The sequence below is a fragment of the Pan paniscus genome, chromosome 5 (genome assembly GCF_029289425.2).
Source record: "Pan paniscus chromosome 5, NHGRI_mPanPan1-v2.0_pri, whole genome shotgun sequence".
Classification (NCBI taxonomy): Eukaryota; Metazoa; Chordata; class Mammalia; order Primates; family Hominidae; genus Pan; species Pan paniscus.
The window spans coordinates 24542134-24563258 of NC_073254.2; the positions used below are offsets into that span (position 1 = coordinate 24542134).

Here is a 21125-nt window from a genome sequence, read left to right on the forward strand (position 1 = left end):
ATTTCTTCCTCCTGAAAGCAATGCAGTTTCTCATTTCTGTCTTACACAGCACGAGTTTTCAGTTTGAGGCTCATAAATCCATTGCTGATATATAAATGAGGGCTGAGTTTCTCAAGAAAGTTTAGTTATACCAGAAACTTTATAAGGGGATAGAAATAAGTAATCAAAGAAGAGGGTGAACTTATTCAATCCTTTGTCAAAATGGTGTTTTGTTTTTAAATTATGCATAACAAAATAATGTTGAGTGTGGCATACTCAGTATGGAGAAACTGCAGCAAAGTTTTATAAAAAGTAGACGTTTTGCTCTAAAACAAAAACCAAAAATTCACGTGTTATCTCAGAAATGTTTATTTGGTTTATTAAAGCTCAGAAGACTTCTCACCAAAAGGCTAATTGGCAGCCAATTGAGCTTGCCTTGAACTTTGAGGAAATATTTTGATCATTGTTGGTGGTGACCCATATATAAATGAAAAATAAAGAAGAGCTGGAGGTAAGTCAAGAACTATTTTACTGTAATTTTAAATACCCAACTTTCAGGATCTGCAAGTTTAATCAGATATGCAAATCTACTAACGATTATTCCGTTCTCCTATTTTTCCTTTTCCTCGGTGTGGTTTTATGAGCACACGGAAACCTACGCAGCAGGTTCCTCAAATCATGTTTCAGTCAGTGTCACTTCATTACAACAAGGACAAAGAAAATCAATTCCCTGCCGGGGCCACTGCCTGTGTGGAATCTGCACGTTCTTCTCATGTCTGTGTGGGTTCTCTCTGGGTCCTCTTGTTTCCTCTCACATCCCAAACATGTGCCCATTAGGTTCACTGGTGTGTCTACACTGTCCCAGTGTGGGTGAGTGTGGGTGTGTGTGAATGCAGCCTGCAATGGGATGGTGTCTTGTCCAGGGCTGGGTCCTACCTTGTGCCCTGAGCTGCTGGGACAGACTCCAGCCACCTTCCACCCTAAACTGGAATAAGTGGGTATTATTTTTTCTTATTTAGCCAATATTTCTCATTTTTAATAATTTTTCTTAAACATATGTATAGCCTACATTTATTTCAATGCTTAAAATTATAAGTGTTTTGGTCTTTATTTAGATGTTTGGTGATGTATTTGTGACTAGAAATATGCCATAGGAACTTAACTCTTGTTTATATCAATTAGCCTATGGTAAATTAATTTTTATATGTTATTTCACTTAAAGTCGCAGTTTCCAAGAACCTATTGACAACATAAGTGAGGACTTACTCTACTCCCAATAATGACAACACACATTCTTCTTTTGCCCCAGTCCACGCACAGGTAGGTGGCTTCCTATTCTGGTTCCTGTCCTCTCTGGCTCCTGAACTTCCATAAGAACCCATGAACCAACCATACACTAAGACTTAGTTGAGTAGTAAACAAATGTGACTGCCCCAATCAGAAATAAAGAATTTCTGCCCTTCTGATTCTTATTTAATAATACAACCTTAAATTCTCTGACAATCTATTTGTACTGAATTTCAGTTCTAAGAAATTATGTTCACTGAAGAATAATCAGCCCATCTCACCTATAAATACATAAAATGTTATCCTTGGACCGTGCCTGACCACCAAGGATACACGCTTGGACCATCCTATTTTGAAAGATTGTAGAATCAATTGCTTCGCTCATTCACAGATTGCTGTTATGCTGTGAACCCACACATTTTTAAAAATGATATAAAATTTCTTCAGTAACCTCAGTTGCCTCAACTTCATAGCTCCTAATATTGGAAAGGAGAATGGAGACTATTTTGTGTTCCAACATTAACTAAAAATACTACCAACTGCAGAAGAAAAAAAAGATGGTATATAAAATAAATCATAATGAAAAAAGTAACAAAATAGCATCATTTTTGTTTTCCAAATGAAACAAAAACTTTTCACCTAGAGGTGCTTATAGAATGTGACCTGATACTACGTAAATACAAAATTGTCACTGCTAAATAATTTTCCAAGCAAAGATAATGTCACTAAAATATGTTTATTCGTTCTCAACAGTAGCCTGCTTCTCTTGGAATTCCAGTCAGCTTTGGCAAGAATGTCTCTATCCAAGTGTCTCCAGAGTATTCTGGGCAGCTCAAAAGGTATGCCAAATAGGGTGGGTGCTGTGGCTCACACCTGTGATCCCAGCACTTTGGGAGGCCAAGACGGGCGGGTTACCTGAAGTCAGGATTTTGAGATCACCCTAGCCAACATGGTGAAACCCCATCTCTACTTAAAAAAAAAAAAAAAAAAAAATTAGCCGGGCGTGGTGGTGGGCGCCTGTAATCCCAGCTACTTGGGAGGCTGAGGCAGGAGAATCACTTGAACCTGGGAGGCAGAGGTTGCAGTGAGCCAAGATTGTGCCACTGCACTCCAGCCTGGGCAACAGAGCGAGACTCTGGAAAAAAAAAAAAAAGGAAAAAAGGTATGTTAAGTGGCAAACAAGGAATTTAAAAATATAAATAAAATAATAAACGAAAAGAAAGCCAAGTGTTAAAAGCTTTTGGTTCAAATTGTGAGCCTTTTAAATGTAAAATGATATTTCTGTCCTCTAGATATTCTTTCATACTTATAATAATAGGGCACTTTTCTTGCTTGTCTCACAAAAGGCAAAGAATATGACGGAAACTTGCAAACTATACAGAATGGCAGTGCCGTTATCATTTCCCTTAAAGTAAAATATGGACAATTACCAGTTTTCTTTTTACCATAAAATATTTGTGCTCCTGCTTTTTTGCCTTTTATAGTTTCATTCATTAAATTTTTAAATTATATCTGCATTTATACTTAATATAATGTTTAAGGGATGGTATATGAGCTACTATATTGGTTAAGTTTTAAAAAATCATGTAAATGTCTCAAATGATTTTTGAAAATCAATTTTCCCTCCAAAATGTTTTCTATACTAACCACAGAGTAGAATATATGTTTCTGGCTTACAGAAAATATAATGATTAATCTGTTAAAGTACCTTATGAAATTCATCTTGAATTTACATAGATTTTATTACAGATTTTGCATTTTAAAATTTCTCCTATATCCAAGTATCTGATCTCAAACTTGACATTCACTCACTTCACAATGTTAGATTTGAGTCACACCTACTGCCAAATGCCAGGAAGTTATGAAGAATTTGGAAAAGTAGGGTTAACTGCCAGTATATACTAGTTTTTTTTCAGAATGTTTCTCTGGCATCTACTTAGTCTGGGCTAGCATATTTATTCCACCATTAGCCTAAATGCTACATTTTATTTATTAAATCAAGACAAAACCTTAAAAAACACTACTCATTAATCACAAAAAAAACCTCCTTAAATCATGGTTTCCTAATTGAATAAACTAAATGTATGGATTGTTCACAATTAAAATTCAGAGGAAAACCTAGTTATCTGCAACTGATTAGGAACAGGTACATAGCACACAGTAGACATTAAGGAATGTCCAGGAAAACATTTCCTCCTGGTAGCTAACATGCAAAATAAAATTATTTTATTTCTAATTAAATACATATTTGAAAAACAATAATTTCCTCTGTGACTAAATTTATTAAAACTATGCACTTAATCAATTAATTTTATTCTTTACTAGATAATTTTCAGACCTAAGTCATTTCATAAAATCTTTCTTACAAGCTTTCCAATGTCAGTGGGATATAAAAAGTCAGCGCAAATATTTCTAAAGTAGCTTTCTATACTTAGGCAACTCAATTGGTCCTATGATGGGAATAAAAATGATATTTCATCATTTGGATGGCCTGGAAGTGGGATGCTGTCAGCTGACTCTGAGAGTGCTACCTCCCCACTTCCCCTCTCATCCTCCTCACTCTTGGTTTTGTTCCTTCTACTCTCATCATGTTCTGGGATACTGTATTAGTCCATTTTCACACTGCTATAAAGACAGACTTGAGACTGGGTCATTTACAAAGAAAAAAATGTTTAATAGGTTTACAGTTCCACATGGCTGGGGAGGCCTCAGGAAACTTACAATCATGTTGGAAGGTGAAGGAGAACAAGGCGTGTTTTATGATGTCAAAGCATGAGAGAGAGAAAGAGCTGAGGGGAACTGCCAAACCCCTTTAAAGCACAAGATCTTGTGAGAACTCACTCACTGTCACAAGAACAGCATGGGGGAAGTCGTCCCCATGATCCAGTCACCTCCCGCCAGGTCCCTCCCTTGACATGTGGGGATTATGATTCGAGATGAGATTTGGGTGGGGATACAGGCCCAAACCATGTCAGGTGATACCCTGCTGCCTTGATGGTCTTAGACAGGAAGCATCAGCCACAGCACCTTTTCAAGATACTTACAGAACCCGCCTATGCCATGTAGACTGATACCTGTGCAATAAAAAGTGGTCACATTAAGTGACCAGATTTTTTTAAGTTTCTGTAGTGTTGTGGTTATCATGTTCACCTATCACATTCATCTTACCTAAGGCCAGATTTCATGGGCTCTTACGTCTGCCTTTATCATGAGATGTCAGCCAGCAGAGAAGTTCTTCTTCTCCAGGTACTTCTGGAGTCCTCAGTGGGTGACTTACATTAGCTCACATATTAGTCCTGGCTGATGCTTCCTATAGCTTCAGGAATGATTACATCACTGCTGACATTGCTGTCACCCCTGCTAACTAAATGTCGACTCCAGAGTGATTTTCTCATCAGTTCTATGCTGGATACTTGGGAATTCAGTGATGCCAGTCCCACTGGGCTCTGCAACACTCTCTGCCCCAACACACACATCCACAGCCACGTTCATGCACACACACACATACACAAAGACACAACCATATAGGCATAGACATCCATGCACCCACACAACCACATACACAGACATGCACATACACAACCACACACAATACTTTTGCAAAGTGAGAAGGCAAACTCTTCATTTTTCTATGTTCTACTCTGTCTACGGGAAAAAAAATGGTGGTCCCACAGTAGATGTGCTTGGATACTCAAATTTCACCAAGTTTACTAACAGCATCCTTTCGCTATGCAATAGACATATATATGAGATTTTTCTCTTTTTATTTTCTCCAAGATGTACATCAACTATCAGGATCTCTAAATCTAATGAGTGTTCAAATAATAACCACTGTACTAGACAATTCCCAGCTCAGTCCCACTGGTAACCTTAGTCAAGGGCCCCATCTCTTTTTACAATCTGAATTCTTCTATCATCCCAGGTTCTCCATATGTTAGGATGAGAAGCAATCACTCCAGTCACCATATAAATCAATAGTTATAGATAAGTAGTTTAGGAGAAGAGACTCAGCCAACAACACTCACCCCAGCTGGGATGGCCCGCATCTCCATTTAAACATCTTGCCTTATGTAATTATCAGTTCACCATTACAATAGCAATAAAAAGTAAGAATAGGTAATGGTCTCAACAAATATAGAAAATGAGTAGTAAGAAACATAAAACGTTAACTGCCACGTACTTGGACACATCTCAATCCCCACACACCCATAAGAGGTTCAAATTATTTAGCGCTATTTTACAAAGAGGTTTAAGTTCACATAAATATCTGAATCAAGGATGACAGCTCTGAGTTCTAACACCAAATCTGAAGGTTTTTCCTACTTATGATGTTGCCTTGTGTGTTCATGGAACTTCCCGACACAGTGAACATAAGAACATTGCGAGCACTGACCTGAGAATGGGTTTTAGAATCTTTGCTCTCTATAGTACCTCCTGCTTCTGATTACAGCAGTTACTTTGAGCAAGAGTATCCATGGATGACTCATCTCATCCTCCATACAATGCAATGAAGTAGATCTAATTTCCTGTGAATTACAGAGGAGGAAACTGAGGTCAAGGAAGTTAAGTAACTTGCCTATGATCTGACACCCTGTGAGTGGCAAAGCCATGGCCCCAACAGAGGTCTGACTCCAGCTCAGCCTCCCTCCCCCATACGACTCTGTCATATGAATCTGTGTTCACAGGTCAGCACGTGATTTCTCTTGCAATTATTCAGCCAGTCAGTTTAGGTCGAATTTCACATAATTTAAGACATATTGATTAGGAGAAGAAACAGGATCACAAATTTCAGTGTTTAAAGGGAATCATGGTCATATCTGCAGAAGACTTGAATTCTCCCGAATGTGTGGACTGTCTCCTAACACTAACAAGTGGTAAAAATGCAGGCTTGAGTTCTACTTGTGTTGAACTCCTAGACACTGTGCTGGCCTTTGAATGATAGCCTCACAACAGTGTAGCAGGTGAGCATTCACCTTATCTTGTACAGAATGAGGATTTAAAAATATTAACCTCAACTTATCTTGTACAGAATGAGGATTTAAATTATCTTGTACAGAATGCCTCAACTTATCTTGCACAGAATGAGGATTTAAAAATATTAACTATAGGTGTGGTGACTCATGCCTGTAATCCCAGCACTTTGGGAGGCTGAGGTGGGCAGATCACGAGGTCAGGAGTTCAAGACCAGCCTGGCCAGCATGGTGAAACCCCATCACTACTAAAAATACAAAAATTAGCCAGGTGTGGTGGCACACACCTGAGGTTCCAGCTACTCGGGAGGCTGAGACAGGAGAATTGTTTGAACCTGGCAGGCGGTGGTTGCAGTGAGCCGAGATGGCACCACTGCACTCCAGCCTGGGGAACAGAGCAAGACTCCATCTCAAAAATAAAATAAAATAAAATAAAATAAAAAATATTAGCCACATATTCCAAAGAAATCCACGTATTCATGATCAAAAACATGATGCAAATTGAAACAGATACAATGGCACTGTATGGTGCAAAAAAAAAAAAAAAAATGGAAATGAACTGTTAATGTATCAATACACATCTGAAAAACAATTGTTTTGTTTGTTTGTTTGTTTTGTTTTGTTTTTGAGATAGAGTCTTGCTCTGTCACCCAGGCTGGAGTGCAGTGGCACAATCTCAGCTCACTGCAAGCTCTGCCTCACAGGTTCACACCATTCTCCTGCCTAAGCCTCCCCAGCAGCTGGGACTACAGGCGCATGCCACCACACCCAGCTCATTTTTTTGTATTTTTAGTAGAGACGGGGTTTCACTGTGTTAGCCAAGATGGTCTCTATCTCCTGACCTCACGATCCACCCGCCTTGGCCTCCCAAAGTGCTGGGATTACAGGCGTGAGCCACCGTGCCCAGCCTTGTTTGTTTGTTTTGAGACAGAGTCTCACTGTCACCAGGCTGGTGGGCAGTGGCGTGATCTTGGCTCACTGCAACCACTGCCTCCCGGCTTTGAGCAATTCTCCTCTCTCAGCCTCCCAAGTAGCTGGGACTACAGGTGAGCACCACCACACCCAGCTAATTTTTGTATTTTTAGTAAAGATAGGGTTTCACCATGTTGGTCAGGATGGTCTTGAGCTCCTGACCTCGTGATCTGCCTGACTCGACCTCCCAAAGTGCTAGGATTACAAGCATGAGCCCCCGTGCCTGGCCACAGTTGTTTTTAAAAAGGGTTATGTGCAAAGGCAGAGCCATGCATCCTTTTCGCCTCCATGTCCTTTGAGAGCCCTGTCTTCATAAAGATGTGTGGCAGGGTTAACACATGAGTGAAGTAAAGCCTAGCCAGTGAGATCAACCACCCCAGGAACTGTATTAATTGCCCACTGCTGCCACAAAAAAACTATCACAAACATGATAGCTGAAAACAACAGAAATTATTGTCTCAGAGTTCCGGTGGCAAGAGGTCTGAAGTCAAAGTGTTATCAGGGTGGGGGCTTCCTTAGACTCTCTGGAGAATCCATTTCATTCCTCTCTCCTAGCTGCTGGCAACTGTGGCGATCCTTGGCGGTCCTTTGCCTGTAGATGCATCAATTTCTGCCTCCTTCACATGTCTGAGTCTCAAATCGCTCTCTCCTCTCTCTTAAAAGGACACCAGTCATCGGACTGAGGGTCCATCCTAAATTCAGGATGATCTCATCTGGAGATCCTTAACTTAATTATACCTGCAAAGACTCTATTTCCAAATTAGGTCACATTCCCAGATACCAGGGTGTACACATTTTTGGAGAACACAATTCAAACCACTATCAGAGCCATCTAAGTGGCTCTGTTAAGGAAGGCTGTATTTGCTAATTTGGGTCACTTGCTTGAGAAAGCTCAAAATAGACACAACCTTAATGTGTCTACAATATTCAGACCTATTTGGCACAAAGGAAGATATGAAACACTTTTATGGAATTTCCATACTCCAAATTACAGGATATCCCCCCACCCCCCACCTAAGCTATTCCTGTCTCTTCTGAAGTTGCAAATGATATCTCCACTTGCGACCTGTTGTTATAAAAGATCTCATTGATAATAGTCTTTCTCATCGGACGAATTTTTTCCTCTTTAGCCTGAATCTACTTACCTTTCACAAAACAACACACACACACACACACACACACACACACACATATGCCTGGAGCTAGACATGTAAGATTCTTTTATTTTTATCACTTCTCTATCTGGTGGGTCAGAGCACATAATGCCACATTACACATAAATAGAACCTACAGATACAGAAATCAGAGGAGAAATCAGATTGCCTCTGAAGTCAAGATAGTCTAATGGCTAAAGACTCTTGTGTGGCACAAGTCACAACAGTTAGAATGCCCAAGTTCCTTAAATAGTGACTTTAGAAATGCTAGAATATTCACGTAGTAATACAGTGCTTTTGCAAACAAGTCCAAGCAGTTTCTTAGTTTTTCCAAGTAAATGTATGCTGGTTTCAGGTTTTATTATCAGTAATTCATAATACGCTAGAAATAAGCTCTCTAACACAAAATAAAACCAGATAATGAAAGTAAATTGTACAAACTAAATTTCATACACTTTGTAAAACGTGTAGGCAGTAATTATGCTCCTTATCAATATCCAGGGTGGGTAAGGATATCGATAAGGAGCGTAACTTCTGCCTACACATTTTACAATGTGTATAAAAAATAAGGAAATGGCTCAATGAAGTCATAACTAGTGCGTGTTCTAGGAACAGTGTGCTGGTAAGCAAAATCGGTAGACCATGTGTAGGCCTGACACTTCAACTTGTCATTTGAAAAAGAGAGATTATCTTACATTTCTCAATATACTCAATGCTGACCTGTTCTAATGGAGAACTTCCAAGCAGAATTATAGTTTTCTGAGGAGATCTTTGGAACTCCTCAAGGTGAGCAGTGGTGGCTTCGCTGGCTTCTTTGTGGATTTCGTGACTCTTATTGGAACTCCCAGGTGCTTCAGAATTCAGAGTCTCCTCCCGGCCACTCTCATCTGTTTACCCCAAGAAAATCACATGGAATTCCACTTGTTTTTGTCAATTTAATGTTGACTAAACACACAATAGACTAATCACTGATTTTCTTATATGCAGTAAAGTTTGGTTTTTTCATAATCGACCAACTAGCAAATTATTTTCTATTTCATGTACTGGAAAACAACTAAAGCACAGAAGTTTGAAGATTAAAAAACAACCACCACCACCTTTGTTTATCCCATAATGTTTACAAACTCAACAAAGTACAGCTACACATTTAAGCCTTTTTCCCAGTTACCAAATATATCTTGAAATGTGGATACTGTGCTTTTCTGTACGTTAATATTACATGTTGTTTACTCCAACATCTTACCACTTACTCACTGTGTTGCTGTAACCAGTTTAGGAGATGAATAGGCTTAGAAGAAGCCAGAGCTCTTTGGTTCATTTTCCCACCTTAGGATCTCTGAGAACACTTCCTGAGCTCTGCACACAGAGGCACTTTATTTGGGCTACCTTGTTTATTTGCATAGAAATGCCAGCATTTATATGAATGGTATGTTTACTTTACTTCACTATCACCTGAAAACAGTATCATGTACAAAAGATATCTATTCATCTAGCCAGATGCATGCTGTAAATAGAAAATGATCTTCCCTCTTCCAGTCTGTAAAAAATCCTGGAAGGTATAATACAAAATTTTCCACGTCTCCTATTCTAGAATTTTAACAAGAATCATGAGAAGAGAGCTTCTTTTGCAAGAGGAAATGAGATGGCGTGCTGGAGAAAGCACTGAGTTAGTGTCCAGAGGCCCACTGGCCTTGTTCTATGCTCCCTGATGCACCATATTACTTTGCATAAGACTTCATACTTTCTAAGTCTCAGCTACATCCTTTTGTATAAAATAGTTCATAAAATGTCTCTTCTATAAATTCTATGAGACTTTTGTAAGTCCATAAATGATTTCCAAAGATCTATTAGATGCTATCTGTAAATGTGTGACTTGGGTGGTTTCAAAGGATCCAAGCTGAAAAAGCCATCAGAATGGAAAAGAAACAGTAGCACTAAAAGGTATTCAATAGGTTTGCTGACTCAGAAGTTAGACTAAACACAGAAAGGCCTGACTTAAGCATAACCATTTATGATGCTTAATTTTAAGCATCAGCTTGACCAGGCTATGGTGCCCACCTGTTTGCCCAAACACCAATCTAGATGTTGTGGTGAAGGTGTATTTAGATGTGATTAATATTTAAATCAGTAGAGTTTGAGTAAAGCAGATTACTCTTCACAATGTTTGTGGGCCTCATCCAATCAGTCGAAGTTCTTAAACATATAGATTGAGGCTTTCCAAAGAAGAAGGAATTCAGTCTCACGGCCACAGCGTAGACACTCTGGTTGCATTTCCAGCCTGCTGGCCTGCCCCACGCATTTCAGTCTCAAGACTCCAACATCAACCCCTACCTGAGTTTCCAGACTGCTGCCTGTGGAATTCAGATGTGAGACTGCAATTTTAACTCCTGTCTGAATTTCACATCAACTCTTACCTGATTCTCCAGCCTGCCAGCCTGTCTGAAGGATTTCAGACTTGCTATCCCAGCTACGGAGTGAAGCAATTTCTTAAAATAAATGCCTCTCTATATATTATCAAACCAACTGGATTCCACTTCTCTGGATAATTCTAATACACCGCTTGAACTTGGGATCCCTCAGAATGAGGTGGCTTGAAAACTGAGTTTGCTTTGTTTATAAAGGCAAAAAGTAATAAATGGTTGACCACACAAACTGATAGCAAAAAAGTAAAGGGGAGGTGTACCCAAGCAGGAATAAAATTTTGAAGGGTATTATACTGTACATGGGGATAAAAATGGGGACTAACCTTTAAAGGCTGTTATGAAGTTTAAACAAGTGAATTATTTAGAACTGTTTAGGACAGTTCCAGGCACCTAGGAAGGACTCAAATGTTTAACTGGCATTAATATTTTCACCAGCAGGATTACTGTTACTATCTTTATTATTCTAGGTGTCACATCTGCTCATGTAATAATAATTTAGTCCTCATAACCACTCCATATGACAGGTGTTATATGTTCATTTGGCAAAAACGACAAAGAAAGGTTAATTAATTGGTCCAGGGTCACACAGCTAGTAAATGATGAAGTCTAAGCATAAATTTAATAGAAATAATAACTATTAGAAGACTTTATCATGATCAGCCCTCTCCTATTATATGCTTTGAGCAGTTATTATAATGAGGAAGACAAAATGATTGAGAAGCACTAAGCACATACAGTAAAAACATAATAATAATAGAATTATTCCCCATGAAATATACAGCAACTTATATTTAATTCTTTGGTAAAAACTATAATATGGTTCTGGCATGAATTTATATGTGTTAAACTAAGAATTTAGAATTGAGTTTTTTAAATGTTACCTTTAAATTCTTAGTTTAATACATAAAATAAGTTTTTACTTAAAGAGCCTAACATTTGCAAATATGAATTTCCATACTAAGGTTGAGAACAATATACTATTTGCCTTCTACCACCCCAAAGCATTTGTTCAAAAGCTAAGACCAGTCTTTAAAAAGAGTAGCACATAGCCTCATAAATTAGTGAATCCAAGTATGCTGTATGCCATTTTAAGATCCTTCAACAGTAAATCTTAAATCATTTTCACCATTTAGGGTTATAAATTGTATGCAATTATATGAAATTGGGTCATAATTACTTTTCCCCTAAACTTCAGCTACATTTAAATATCTACAACAATCAAAAGCTCACGTAGGTTTTCAGTGAATGGTTATATTTAGAAAAGATAGGTAAGCATTTGCAAGAAACCATTTCAATCAATTTACAACTAATGTTAAAACAAAAGATTGAAGATAATTGGTCTCTTACCTTGGGGTTCTCCTTGTCTGCTCTCATCAAAAAGCTTCGTTAATCGATTATAGAAAATTCTATCGTCATCTTGTGGGAGTGTTAAAAGAACATGTGCATGATAACTTTCTCATCAATTAATTTATAGATATGCAAACATAATTACAAAAAGAAATTATTAATCATTATGGCTATTTAGTTATATTCTGGTTCATAGACACAATTTCTACTCAATATGCTGCCTTGTTCTGAAAAAGAAAACCCTTTTATAAATAAATATCATTAGAACAATGATTTTAAAATGTATATTGCAAGGCATGCATAATAGGATACTTCTCCATTAAAACTGATCTCATGTTCAATGAATTATGCCATCTATTACTCAAGAATCATTTCAGAATAACCCATTTTGGTTTGTTAAAACATACAATAGAATACACAAGTGATCAAAATGAATGAGTGTTTTCCATTAGCTACTCTCTATATATCATTTTTTTTTACTATTTATTATAAGGAACAACAAAGTTAGATGGTTCTGGATTATTTTATATGTGCTATTGCAATATAGTAGGAAATACAGGGATTCTAACTTCTTTTGTGAATTTAAAGCATTAAGGCCATGTCGTCACCCCCTGCAAAACACACGCATACACACACACACACACACACACACACACACACACACACACACACTATTAAAACATTATTCTGGAAGAGGGTCAAAAAGGTCATCCAGGTGGTTATCCCTCTTTGGAGAACTCTGACTAGTCCACAAGCTATTATTACCTACATCAGGTCATATGCAAAATTGGAAAATAATAAAATGTTATGCACCTACTACATAGTAGCACTGAAATCTGTATTCTATATTAAGTAAAAGGCATTTAATGGTAATTAATAATAAAGTATTTTGCGATTTCTACTCTCCACCATATACAAATGAACATCATATTACCCTTCCAAAATTAGTGTAAAAAAATCATGGTGGTGGTGGGTTATTTACACTGAAAATAGAGTATAATTTCTATTAAACATAGGAAGTAACCTACTTATGATCTTTCTCTTTATACCATTACTTCCAGGAAGCTCAATGTAAAAATGAGTGCTTAATTATGGTAACAATATTGTCCTGTGTTTTTTGCAGGTGTTCTCAAATCCCCCCTTCATCTTTACTTGAACTTTTCTATAATTATGTGCATTTCTGTTTCTATTGTAGGCTACCTCAAATTGTTTTGGAAGTAAAGTACAGATTATAAACAAATAAATATAAGAACAGAGTTCAACCAGGCCAGCTGCAGTGGCTCATAATACCAGCACTTTGGGAGGCTGAGGCAGGCAGACTGCTTGAGCCCAGAAGTCTGAGACCAGCCTGAACACCACAGCAAGACCCCGTCTCTACAAAAAATGCAAAATTTAGCCAGGCATGGTAGCGTGTGCCGTAGTCCCAGCTACTCAGGAGACTGAGGTGGGAGGATCACTTGAGGTTGGGAGATGGAGGTTGCAGTGAGCTGAGATCATGCCACTGCAACTCCAGCCTGTAAAAAAACAAACAAAAACACCTCAACCAAAGTGAAGATAGATGGGTGCAAGCAAGACTTTTGGGGTGTTCCCAAAATTCTGCCACACGAAATGCTGTGAACTGCAGCTTGCTTCAGACTGCCCCTCTCTGGGACCCTCCCAGCAGCTCTGATGTTATGTGTCTGCGTAACCTCTAACTCCATGCCACAGAGAAAGTGGAAAGATTGCTAATTAGCACTGGTTGACCCCTAAATGGAGTAACGGTGCAGGTGTGAGTACCAAGCAAAAAGAAAAAGAGGACATTATGAATTGCAGACTCAAGGCTGAGGACTCGTCTTATCAGGGGGCACTGAGCTGAGCTCTCTTTCTGCGTACCCGCATCTTCTTGTTTCTTCTGTTCTCCTATTACAACTCTGAAAGATATTGTCATACGATTGAGATGTTTCATGTTTTGCCACCACTTGGACAATGGGACTGAATCTCAAAACTGGCCAATAAAAGGCTTTTGGTCAATAGCTGTGTTTTTACACTGAAGGAATTCACAGTGGAAGCCATTATCAGAAGAAACCCCAAGTGACTGTGAATACTTGATCCCACCTCAAATATGTCATTTTTTTTTTTTGAGACAGAGTCTCACTCTGTTTCCCAGGCTGAAGTGCAATGGTGCAATCTCAGCTCACTACAACCTCTGCCTCCTGGGTTCAAGTGATTCTCCTGTCTCAGCCTCCCAAGTAGCTGGGATTACAAGTGCATGCCACCATGCCCAGCTAGTTTTATATTTTTAGTAGAGATGGGTTTCACCATGTTGTCCAGGCTGGTCTCGAATTCTTGACTTCGGGTGATCCATCCGCCTCGGCCTCCCAGAGTGCTGGGATTACAGGTGTAAGCTACCATACCTAGCCAAATAAGTCCTCTTTTTAAAAATGTAGTATAATATTACTATATTATTATATTATATATTACTTATATATTACAAGTGACAATATATAATAGAGAATTATGTTATATATTATATATATTTATATATTATATTTTATATATTTATTTTTATATATATTATAATATTTCTGGAAATAGGGCCCTTTAAGTGGATTTACAAAAACTAATTTCCACTGGTGAAACTGGACAATTTAAAGCCAATCTATCATGACAGTAGTTTATAGAGAGTCAGATATGATCCAGGGAAAGTTAGCACATCACAAAACACCCTTGTCAGAGAGCAATTACTTATTTTCCCCAAAAATATTTTCAAATATCTGATGTGAACTTGTTATCTTTGATAATGGAATGTTAGAAAATGGAGCTCACTGTATGATGAATATCAGACTAATCTTGACAGATCTAGTATCTGGTCACATGAAGTTTATGGGTTAATATAAAAGTGCAGGACTCTACATTATTCATTGGATTTTGGGCAAATATGTATCACATACATATTATGTGTGAGACACTAAGTGCTGAATATACAGCAACCAATGAATAAGACGCATAGAATTCCTTCCCTCATAGAGTTTCCATTATATTTTCTTTTCTTGATACCATAAGCAGAGTAGGGCTTAGCTATTAGGAATGGGCCTTTGGTTCATGGAAACACCCTAGAAGGTGGCAGAAATATAGAGGAGACTGATCTTTCACCAGTCACATTTGGCCCATTGCATCTCATTTATATCATGTGAATACACAGGGTTCCAGGGTAACAAAACATAACTTATAGAAAATCTAGGAGAATGGAGAAAGCCTGTTTTTCAACCATGAGTTCCTAAGCCATAGCATGAGAAACAAAGAGCCTGGACAGATGAAATGAAGATACATAAATCCTTACCTATTTTGAGAGAAAAAGAAATCTAAAGGCCAGGTATGGTGGTTTACCCCCTGTAATCCCAGCACTTTAAGAGGCCGAGACAGGTAGATTGCTTGAGCCCGGGAGTTTGAGACCAGCCTGGGCAACATGGTGAAACTCCATCTCAACTAAAAAAATAATAATAATAAACAAAAAATTAGCTGGGTGTAGTGGTGCACATCTGTAGTCACAGCTACTCGGGAGGCTGAAGTGGGACAATCACCCGAGCCCAGGAAGTTGAGGCAGCAGGGAGCCGTGATCATGTCACTGCACTCCAACCTGGGTAAAGGGAGTGAGATCCTGTCTCAAAATAAATCTAAAAACTGTTTCCAATATATATAAAATGCACCTTGTAGTTAAGAAGGAACTTCAGAAAGAAGAGGGAAAAAACACTGAGGAAGAAATGAGGGGAAATAATGAAAGCAGAAGAGATGAAAGAGCGGGAAGACAATTAGAAGGAAGTGGAGGAAATAAACAATCGCGAAGGAGCTCATTAGAAACGAGACTCAGTAGAAAGGTGGAAGCCACAGCTGGCAAGAGGGCCAGCCCCCATCTCCCGCAGCACAGAGCTGGCTGCGGGTAAATACACAGAAAGAGCTTCCTGCTCTGAAACAGGGGACCCCATGTTAGCTGTGGGAGTCTGACAATAACAACTGACTAGGGAAGGGGAAAAGGTGACCAGCAATATTTCATAAAACTTACCTGTCTGTAGTTAGAACCATTCCTTATTCATTGAACACAACTTATTAAGTCACCTTTCCCAAATTAGGGAGTCCTTGCATTCTAAACATTCCACCAAATATAACTATATATTGTGATTCCTAAGAAATTTAAAAGACTTCAGTGGTAATTCAATCAACACCCCTCCCCAGAAATCACTAGAATTGTCTCTTACCCTCCAAGTGTGTTTGGGTAAATAGAAGGTTGAACTTTTCCAGCCTCACATCCACCCTGGCTTTTGAGCTACCAGTGAAAACTGACTCTGAGACTAAGTCCTTGTCTTATCTTGCACATAGGTCTTTTGATAATATCTGTGGATTCTGCATCTCTTAAAAATAGGTTATTGAGAGCTACTTTATAAAATAACCTTTGCACTATGCTTGAGTCCTTTTTGTGAGAATTTACCCTAGTCTTTTATTAAAAGGTGCAGACTCAATGTCTGGCACCCACTGGTGGGCTATGATCTGGACTGCAGCTGATTCTAAGTAACATTTGTCATTGTCAATATCTCATCAATAACCTTTATAAAAACCCTATTTTGTAAACTATAAAATATGCATAATATTATGCACTTGAGCAATTTTGAATTATTACTTTAGAACCGCAACTAGTATTCGAGATTATAGAAGAGGAAATTGTTATCATGTCACTTCCCCTTCGTAATTCTCAAAAGTTAGGTGGTGGTTCCATGAATTCAAGGAAAGAAATTCAGTCATCACAGGATATGGAAATCTCACATGCTAGATGCAATTTGTTGAAGAATGCTCATTTTAAATTCAAAAAGCAGAGATACATTTGAAGGTGATGACACTCCTCAGACACATACATGGGCCTTATGATGGCATCAAACTGCTCACAGTAGCATCAGATGGAAAGCACATCGCTGCTTCTTCCATCTGACCAGCCCACTGTCCTTGATGAAAAATTACCTTCACTGCCCATCATGTTGTTAGTGGTTAAAACTTACCATTTAAATTGTAAGCTGCAAAATCTAAATGGAACTGCATGTGTGATCTTTGTCACCTCATTTTCATGAATGGAAAAGAATATTCTGACACAAAAATTACATACTTAATTCTAGCTCACCTTCTCTGCTGACCTCAGTCGCACACTGCCTTGGGTTTATTTCCTCATCCATCAGTGGGTCAAAGTAATTTCTGCCATATTCATTTCCTGTGGAAAGTACATGAGGTAAGGGTCAGTGATTATTAGAAGCACATGAACCAAAATGTTAATTTTGAAATCGACACCAGCAAAGAAGGACTATTTTAGCTCTTTTATAAGCTTAATTTTTTTACAAGTCTTCCAGGCCTCCCTTTTTTGTAATTATCATCTTGCAAAAGGTCAGAAAAGGTAATTCAAGAAACAAGTTCATGCTATCTTTCTGTTGCTAAAAAGTTCATGAGAAAATTATCAAATGTAGACTTTTGAATAATAATAAAAAACTTAAGCCAAACTATTTTTAGGATATACTCATGACATGGAAATAGTTGGATTATAATGATATGTAGAACTCACTGATGATTATATTTACTTACTTATATTTTACTAAGTGTATCATGTTGTTGCGTCCAGAATTCCACAGGCAATTTTACTATCTTAATTATGAAAAACTACAGCAGAATGTACATGTTGCTAGTTGGGTGAAAAGAAAGAAAGAGAGAAAGAAAGGGAGAGAGGGAGGGAGAAAAGTAGGAAGGAAGGAAAAGAAAAAAGACAGGCTTGCTTATAGATCTTTCTTATGTCAACTTCAGTGACATGAAGGGAAGATACAAATGACTTAGCCAGAAATTTATCCCACACGCATCAACAATCTCAACACCAGTAACCAAAATTTCTCACATCACGTCTCCTACTTACTCTGTCCTTATCTTCATGACCAAACTGTAGCATGAGGTATAACTTTGTAATAGAGGAAAAGATCTGCTATTAATTTTCCAAATCTAGTTGCATACTTCCTGCAGACTGAAATGTATATGTCTGTGGCTAGTAATTTGCATTCAGCAAAATGAACCCTACTCTGACGATAATTCAAGTTGCCTCAAACATTGCAAAAGAAATAAAGCCTTGTAGAATGAAAACAACTTTGAAAGTATTGTTTGCAGGGAAGGGTTAATACATATCAGGTATACTGTGATATTCTTTAGTATATTTGTTTTAGGATCAAAAGTAATCCAAACAGCAGCTCCTTTTCCAAGGCTAAATGAAATTTTGATGTGAACCTAGGTTTAATTTCTATTTCTGGGCTGACACATTTTTGTGGCGGTCTCTGTTCTATCAATGCAGTAAGTACAAAACCTGAAAATCTGCTTTACACCTTGAGGTCTCAATAAGCAAAAAATAAATGAGTTTCATTTTTGTTACTTTATTTGTCAACAACTACTAGGCTGATATGAATCTTGGCGGTATGTAATCAAAGTCTTATGTACTGCAATAACACCATTCTTCCTCATTCACTGTAATTGTTTTTTCTTTTTCTCTACCACAAAGCACTGTGATACTCTTAACTATGCCCTTCCATATGCTGGTAAAATAATTCACCTATATTAGCACAAGCATGGTAGCATAGTCCTTATATTGTCAATCAACTACTCTTACCCATAGTCTGGAAGCTTCTCCAATCCAATACAAAACTCAAATTATTTGTCTTCTATAACTGACTAGTAAATGTTAGCAAGATAATCAAAACCTTAGAGGGTGAAAAAAGTTAAGTCATATTTAACCAAAAGTCTACAGTAGTGTATTTAGTTTTTAGGTTCTCAAACCATTTGCTTCCCTGTTGTCAGTGGAGAAGTTGGGATCTTGTCCAGCTGCACATGAATCAGGCCTGCACCCTGGGAGCCTTCCAGACCACCATTTCCCTTCAGAGTTTGATGCCTCCACACACAACTGGAAGCAGGGCCCTTTAAGGTCTATACAGATTGTTCCTTCTGCGTTTCATGTGGGTTGATGTACACGTATTAAGTTACAAATACCACTCCTGGAGGGATTCATTTTGCATTTCCCATTCTGGGATCCCATGTACAGCATTTTACAAGGAAAGAATTCTGAGGTCACTTGAGCAAAGAGACAGCTTTGACACTCTTAGTTCTGAAGTCCTTTAAACATCCCCAAGTTCTATACTATAATACAAATCTATAATTTATGTATTTTTATAATTTAAATGCATTTTATATTAATTTTACATTCTGTTAAGCATCGTTTTACAAATACAGTTTATACTCAATTATTGTCTGTCTTCCCCACTAAAATATAACCTCTGTGAATGCAAAGACATTCTCTCTTAGCTCACTGCAGCACCCACAGTGCCTAGAATATTACCTGGCTTATAGTATGATCTGAATTCCTTAGTTAAATAAACTTCTCTTGGAAACCTATTGTAATACCCTAATCCTTTCATTGGCTAGATGTTCTTTCTTGATTAATTAACCTTTCATCACCTTTTATTCCTATTTTTTCTCTATTCCCCCATCCCATCTCTCCTCCCCATCATCACCACCTACCCCCACACTTTTATTTTTAATTGAGTGCCTTCTAGGAACTGAGCACTGTCTGAATTTAAAAAACCAACACAACAACAACAACAACAACAAGAAAACTATGACCCCTGCCTTCAGAGCAGAGGAGAGGAAAGAAGCTAAACATATACAATCCAGTATGATTTAAAGAATGGAATTCTGGTTGAGAATATCAGAGAAGCATCTACCCCATATTGGGGGTGTCAAAGAAGACTTCTTGGAGGAATGGCTACTGGAAATAAGTTTTTGGAAAGGTGATTAGGAATTAGCCAGTCAGAAATACAGGGGAAAGAAATTTTTGACATCTAGGCAAAGGAGAAAAGACTCAAGGGCATAAAGTCATGGGAAGCACAATTTGTTGGTAGATGTTCCTCAACTTTTCTTGGCCTCCTAAAGCTACAATTTAATAAAGCGAATAAGGGAACCCAAACTTCTTCACTAGCCCCTAAATCAATGTTAACTAATGCTTTTGCTGAAATTCTTAGTGCACTGTTGTACAGTGTCACCTTCCGATGTTTCATATTCATTCATTCACTCAACCAATACTTACTGAGTGCTTATTATGGGACTATAGCAGTAAAATGAAATACCCCAAAATCCCTCTCCTCACAGAGCTTACATTCTGTGAGTGGAAGAATAAGCACAATAAATATGTATATTTTATAGTTTATTAGATAGTGAAAAGTGATGAGAAAAAATAGTGCCAGGTAAGGATGGTCAGACCCCCAGGAAGGGGTGGGGGCTGCATCTCTTGCCTCTACCTTTGTTTCAAACAAGGATGCCACTTAGGATTAAGCCACTATGCTTTCAAGACAATTGAGAAAGTAAAGCTATAATGTATTTATTATTATTTTCATAAGCTATTCTTCTAATTGCTTGCATAACATAAATCAGCCTATGAATCAAATAAAAACACTCTCAAATATTAAAATGATTGTTTCTTTCTATTGCTAGTCCTTGAATTAATAAACCAATAATTTAAACACAGCAGGTAGAATTTAGAAGAGTAAACATATGGAACCTGTTATAAATTTAGAAACAATGGACTCCATCATAACAGTAGCTCCTTTTGCTGCCTTTCATTGGGTGGGATCAGGATTTAATAAAGTAGGAGAGTCTTAAGGATATGGTGTATATTACCAGAAGGTAGATTGCTAATAGAATCAATTCCTAAAATGTCCTAATCATTCAGAGTATGCTTTTGGATATATCTAAAATCATCTCACAGGAAAATTAACAGACCCACTGAGAAATTCAAAGTAGGGCATTTAGCAATATAAATACGATAGATTTTAATATGGCTGATATTTAACTCCTTGTAATATTCAGATGAATATATGCCAATCCCATGTGTGTGTGTATACACATATATATGTTGAAGTATGGTTCTACACTGAAGCAATCAGATGTGATATATA

At 37.8% G+C, this 21125-nt stretch overlaps 1 protein-coding gene across 1 annotated transcript in view; it reads right to left on the reverse strand.

The window, feature by feature from the left end:
- Positions 1-5659: 5659 nt before the first annotated feature.
- The window catches only part of LOC100980709 (orofacial cleft 1 candidate gene 1 protein), a 100414-nt gene continuing 84948 nt past the window's right edge, over positions 5660-21125 (reverse strand). The window contains exons 5-8 of the mRNA XM_063605142.1: positions 17276-17362; positions 12133-12201; positions 9083-9249; positions 5660-5792 (exon numbers count right to left, since the gene is read on the reverse strand). Coding sequence (XP_063461212.1) covers positions 5673-5792; positions 9083-9249; positions 12133-12201; positions 17276-17362 — 443 coding nt within the window. The 3' untranslated portion in view covers positions 5660-5672. The remainder of the gene's footprint in view (positions 5793-9082; positions 9250-12132; positions 12202-17275; positions 17363-21125) is intronic.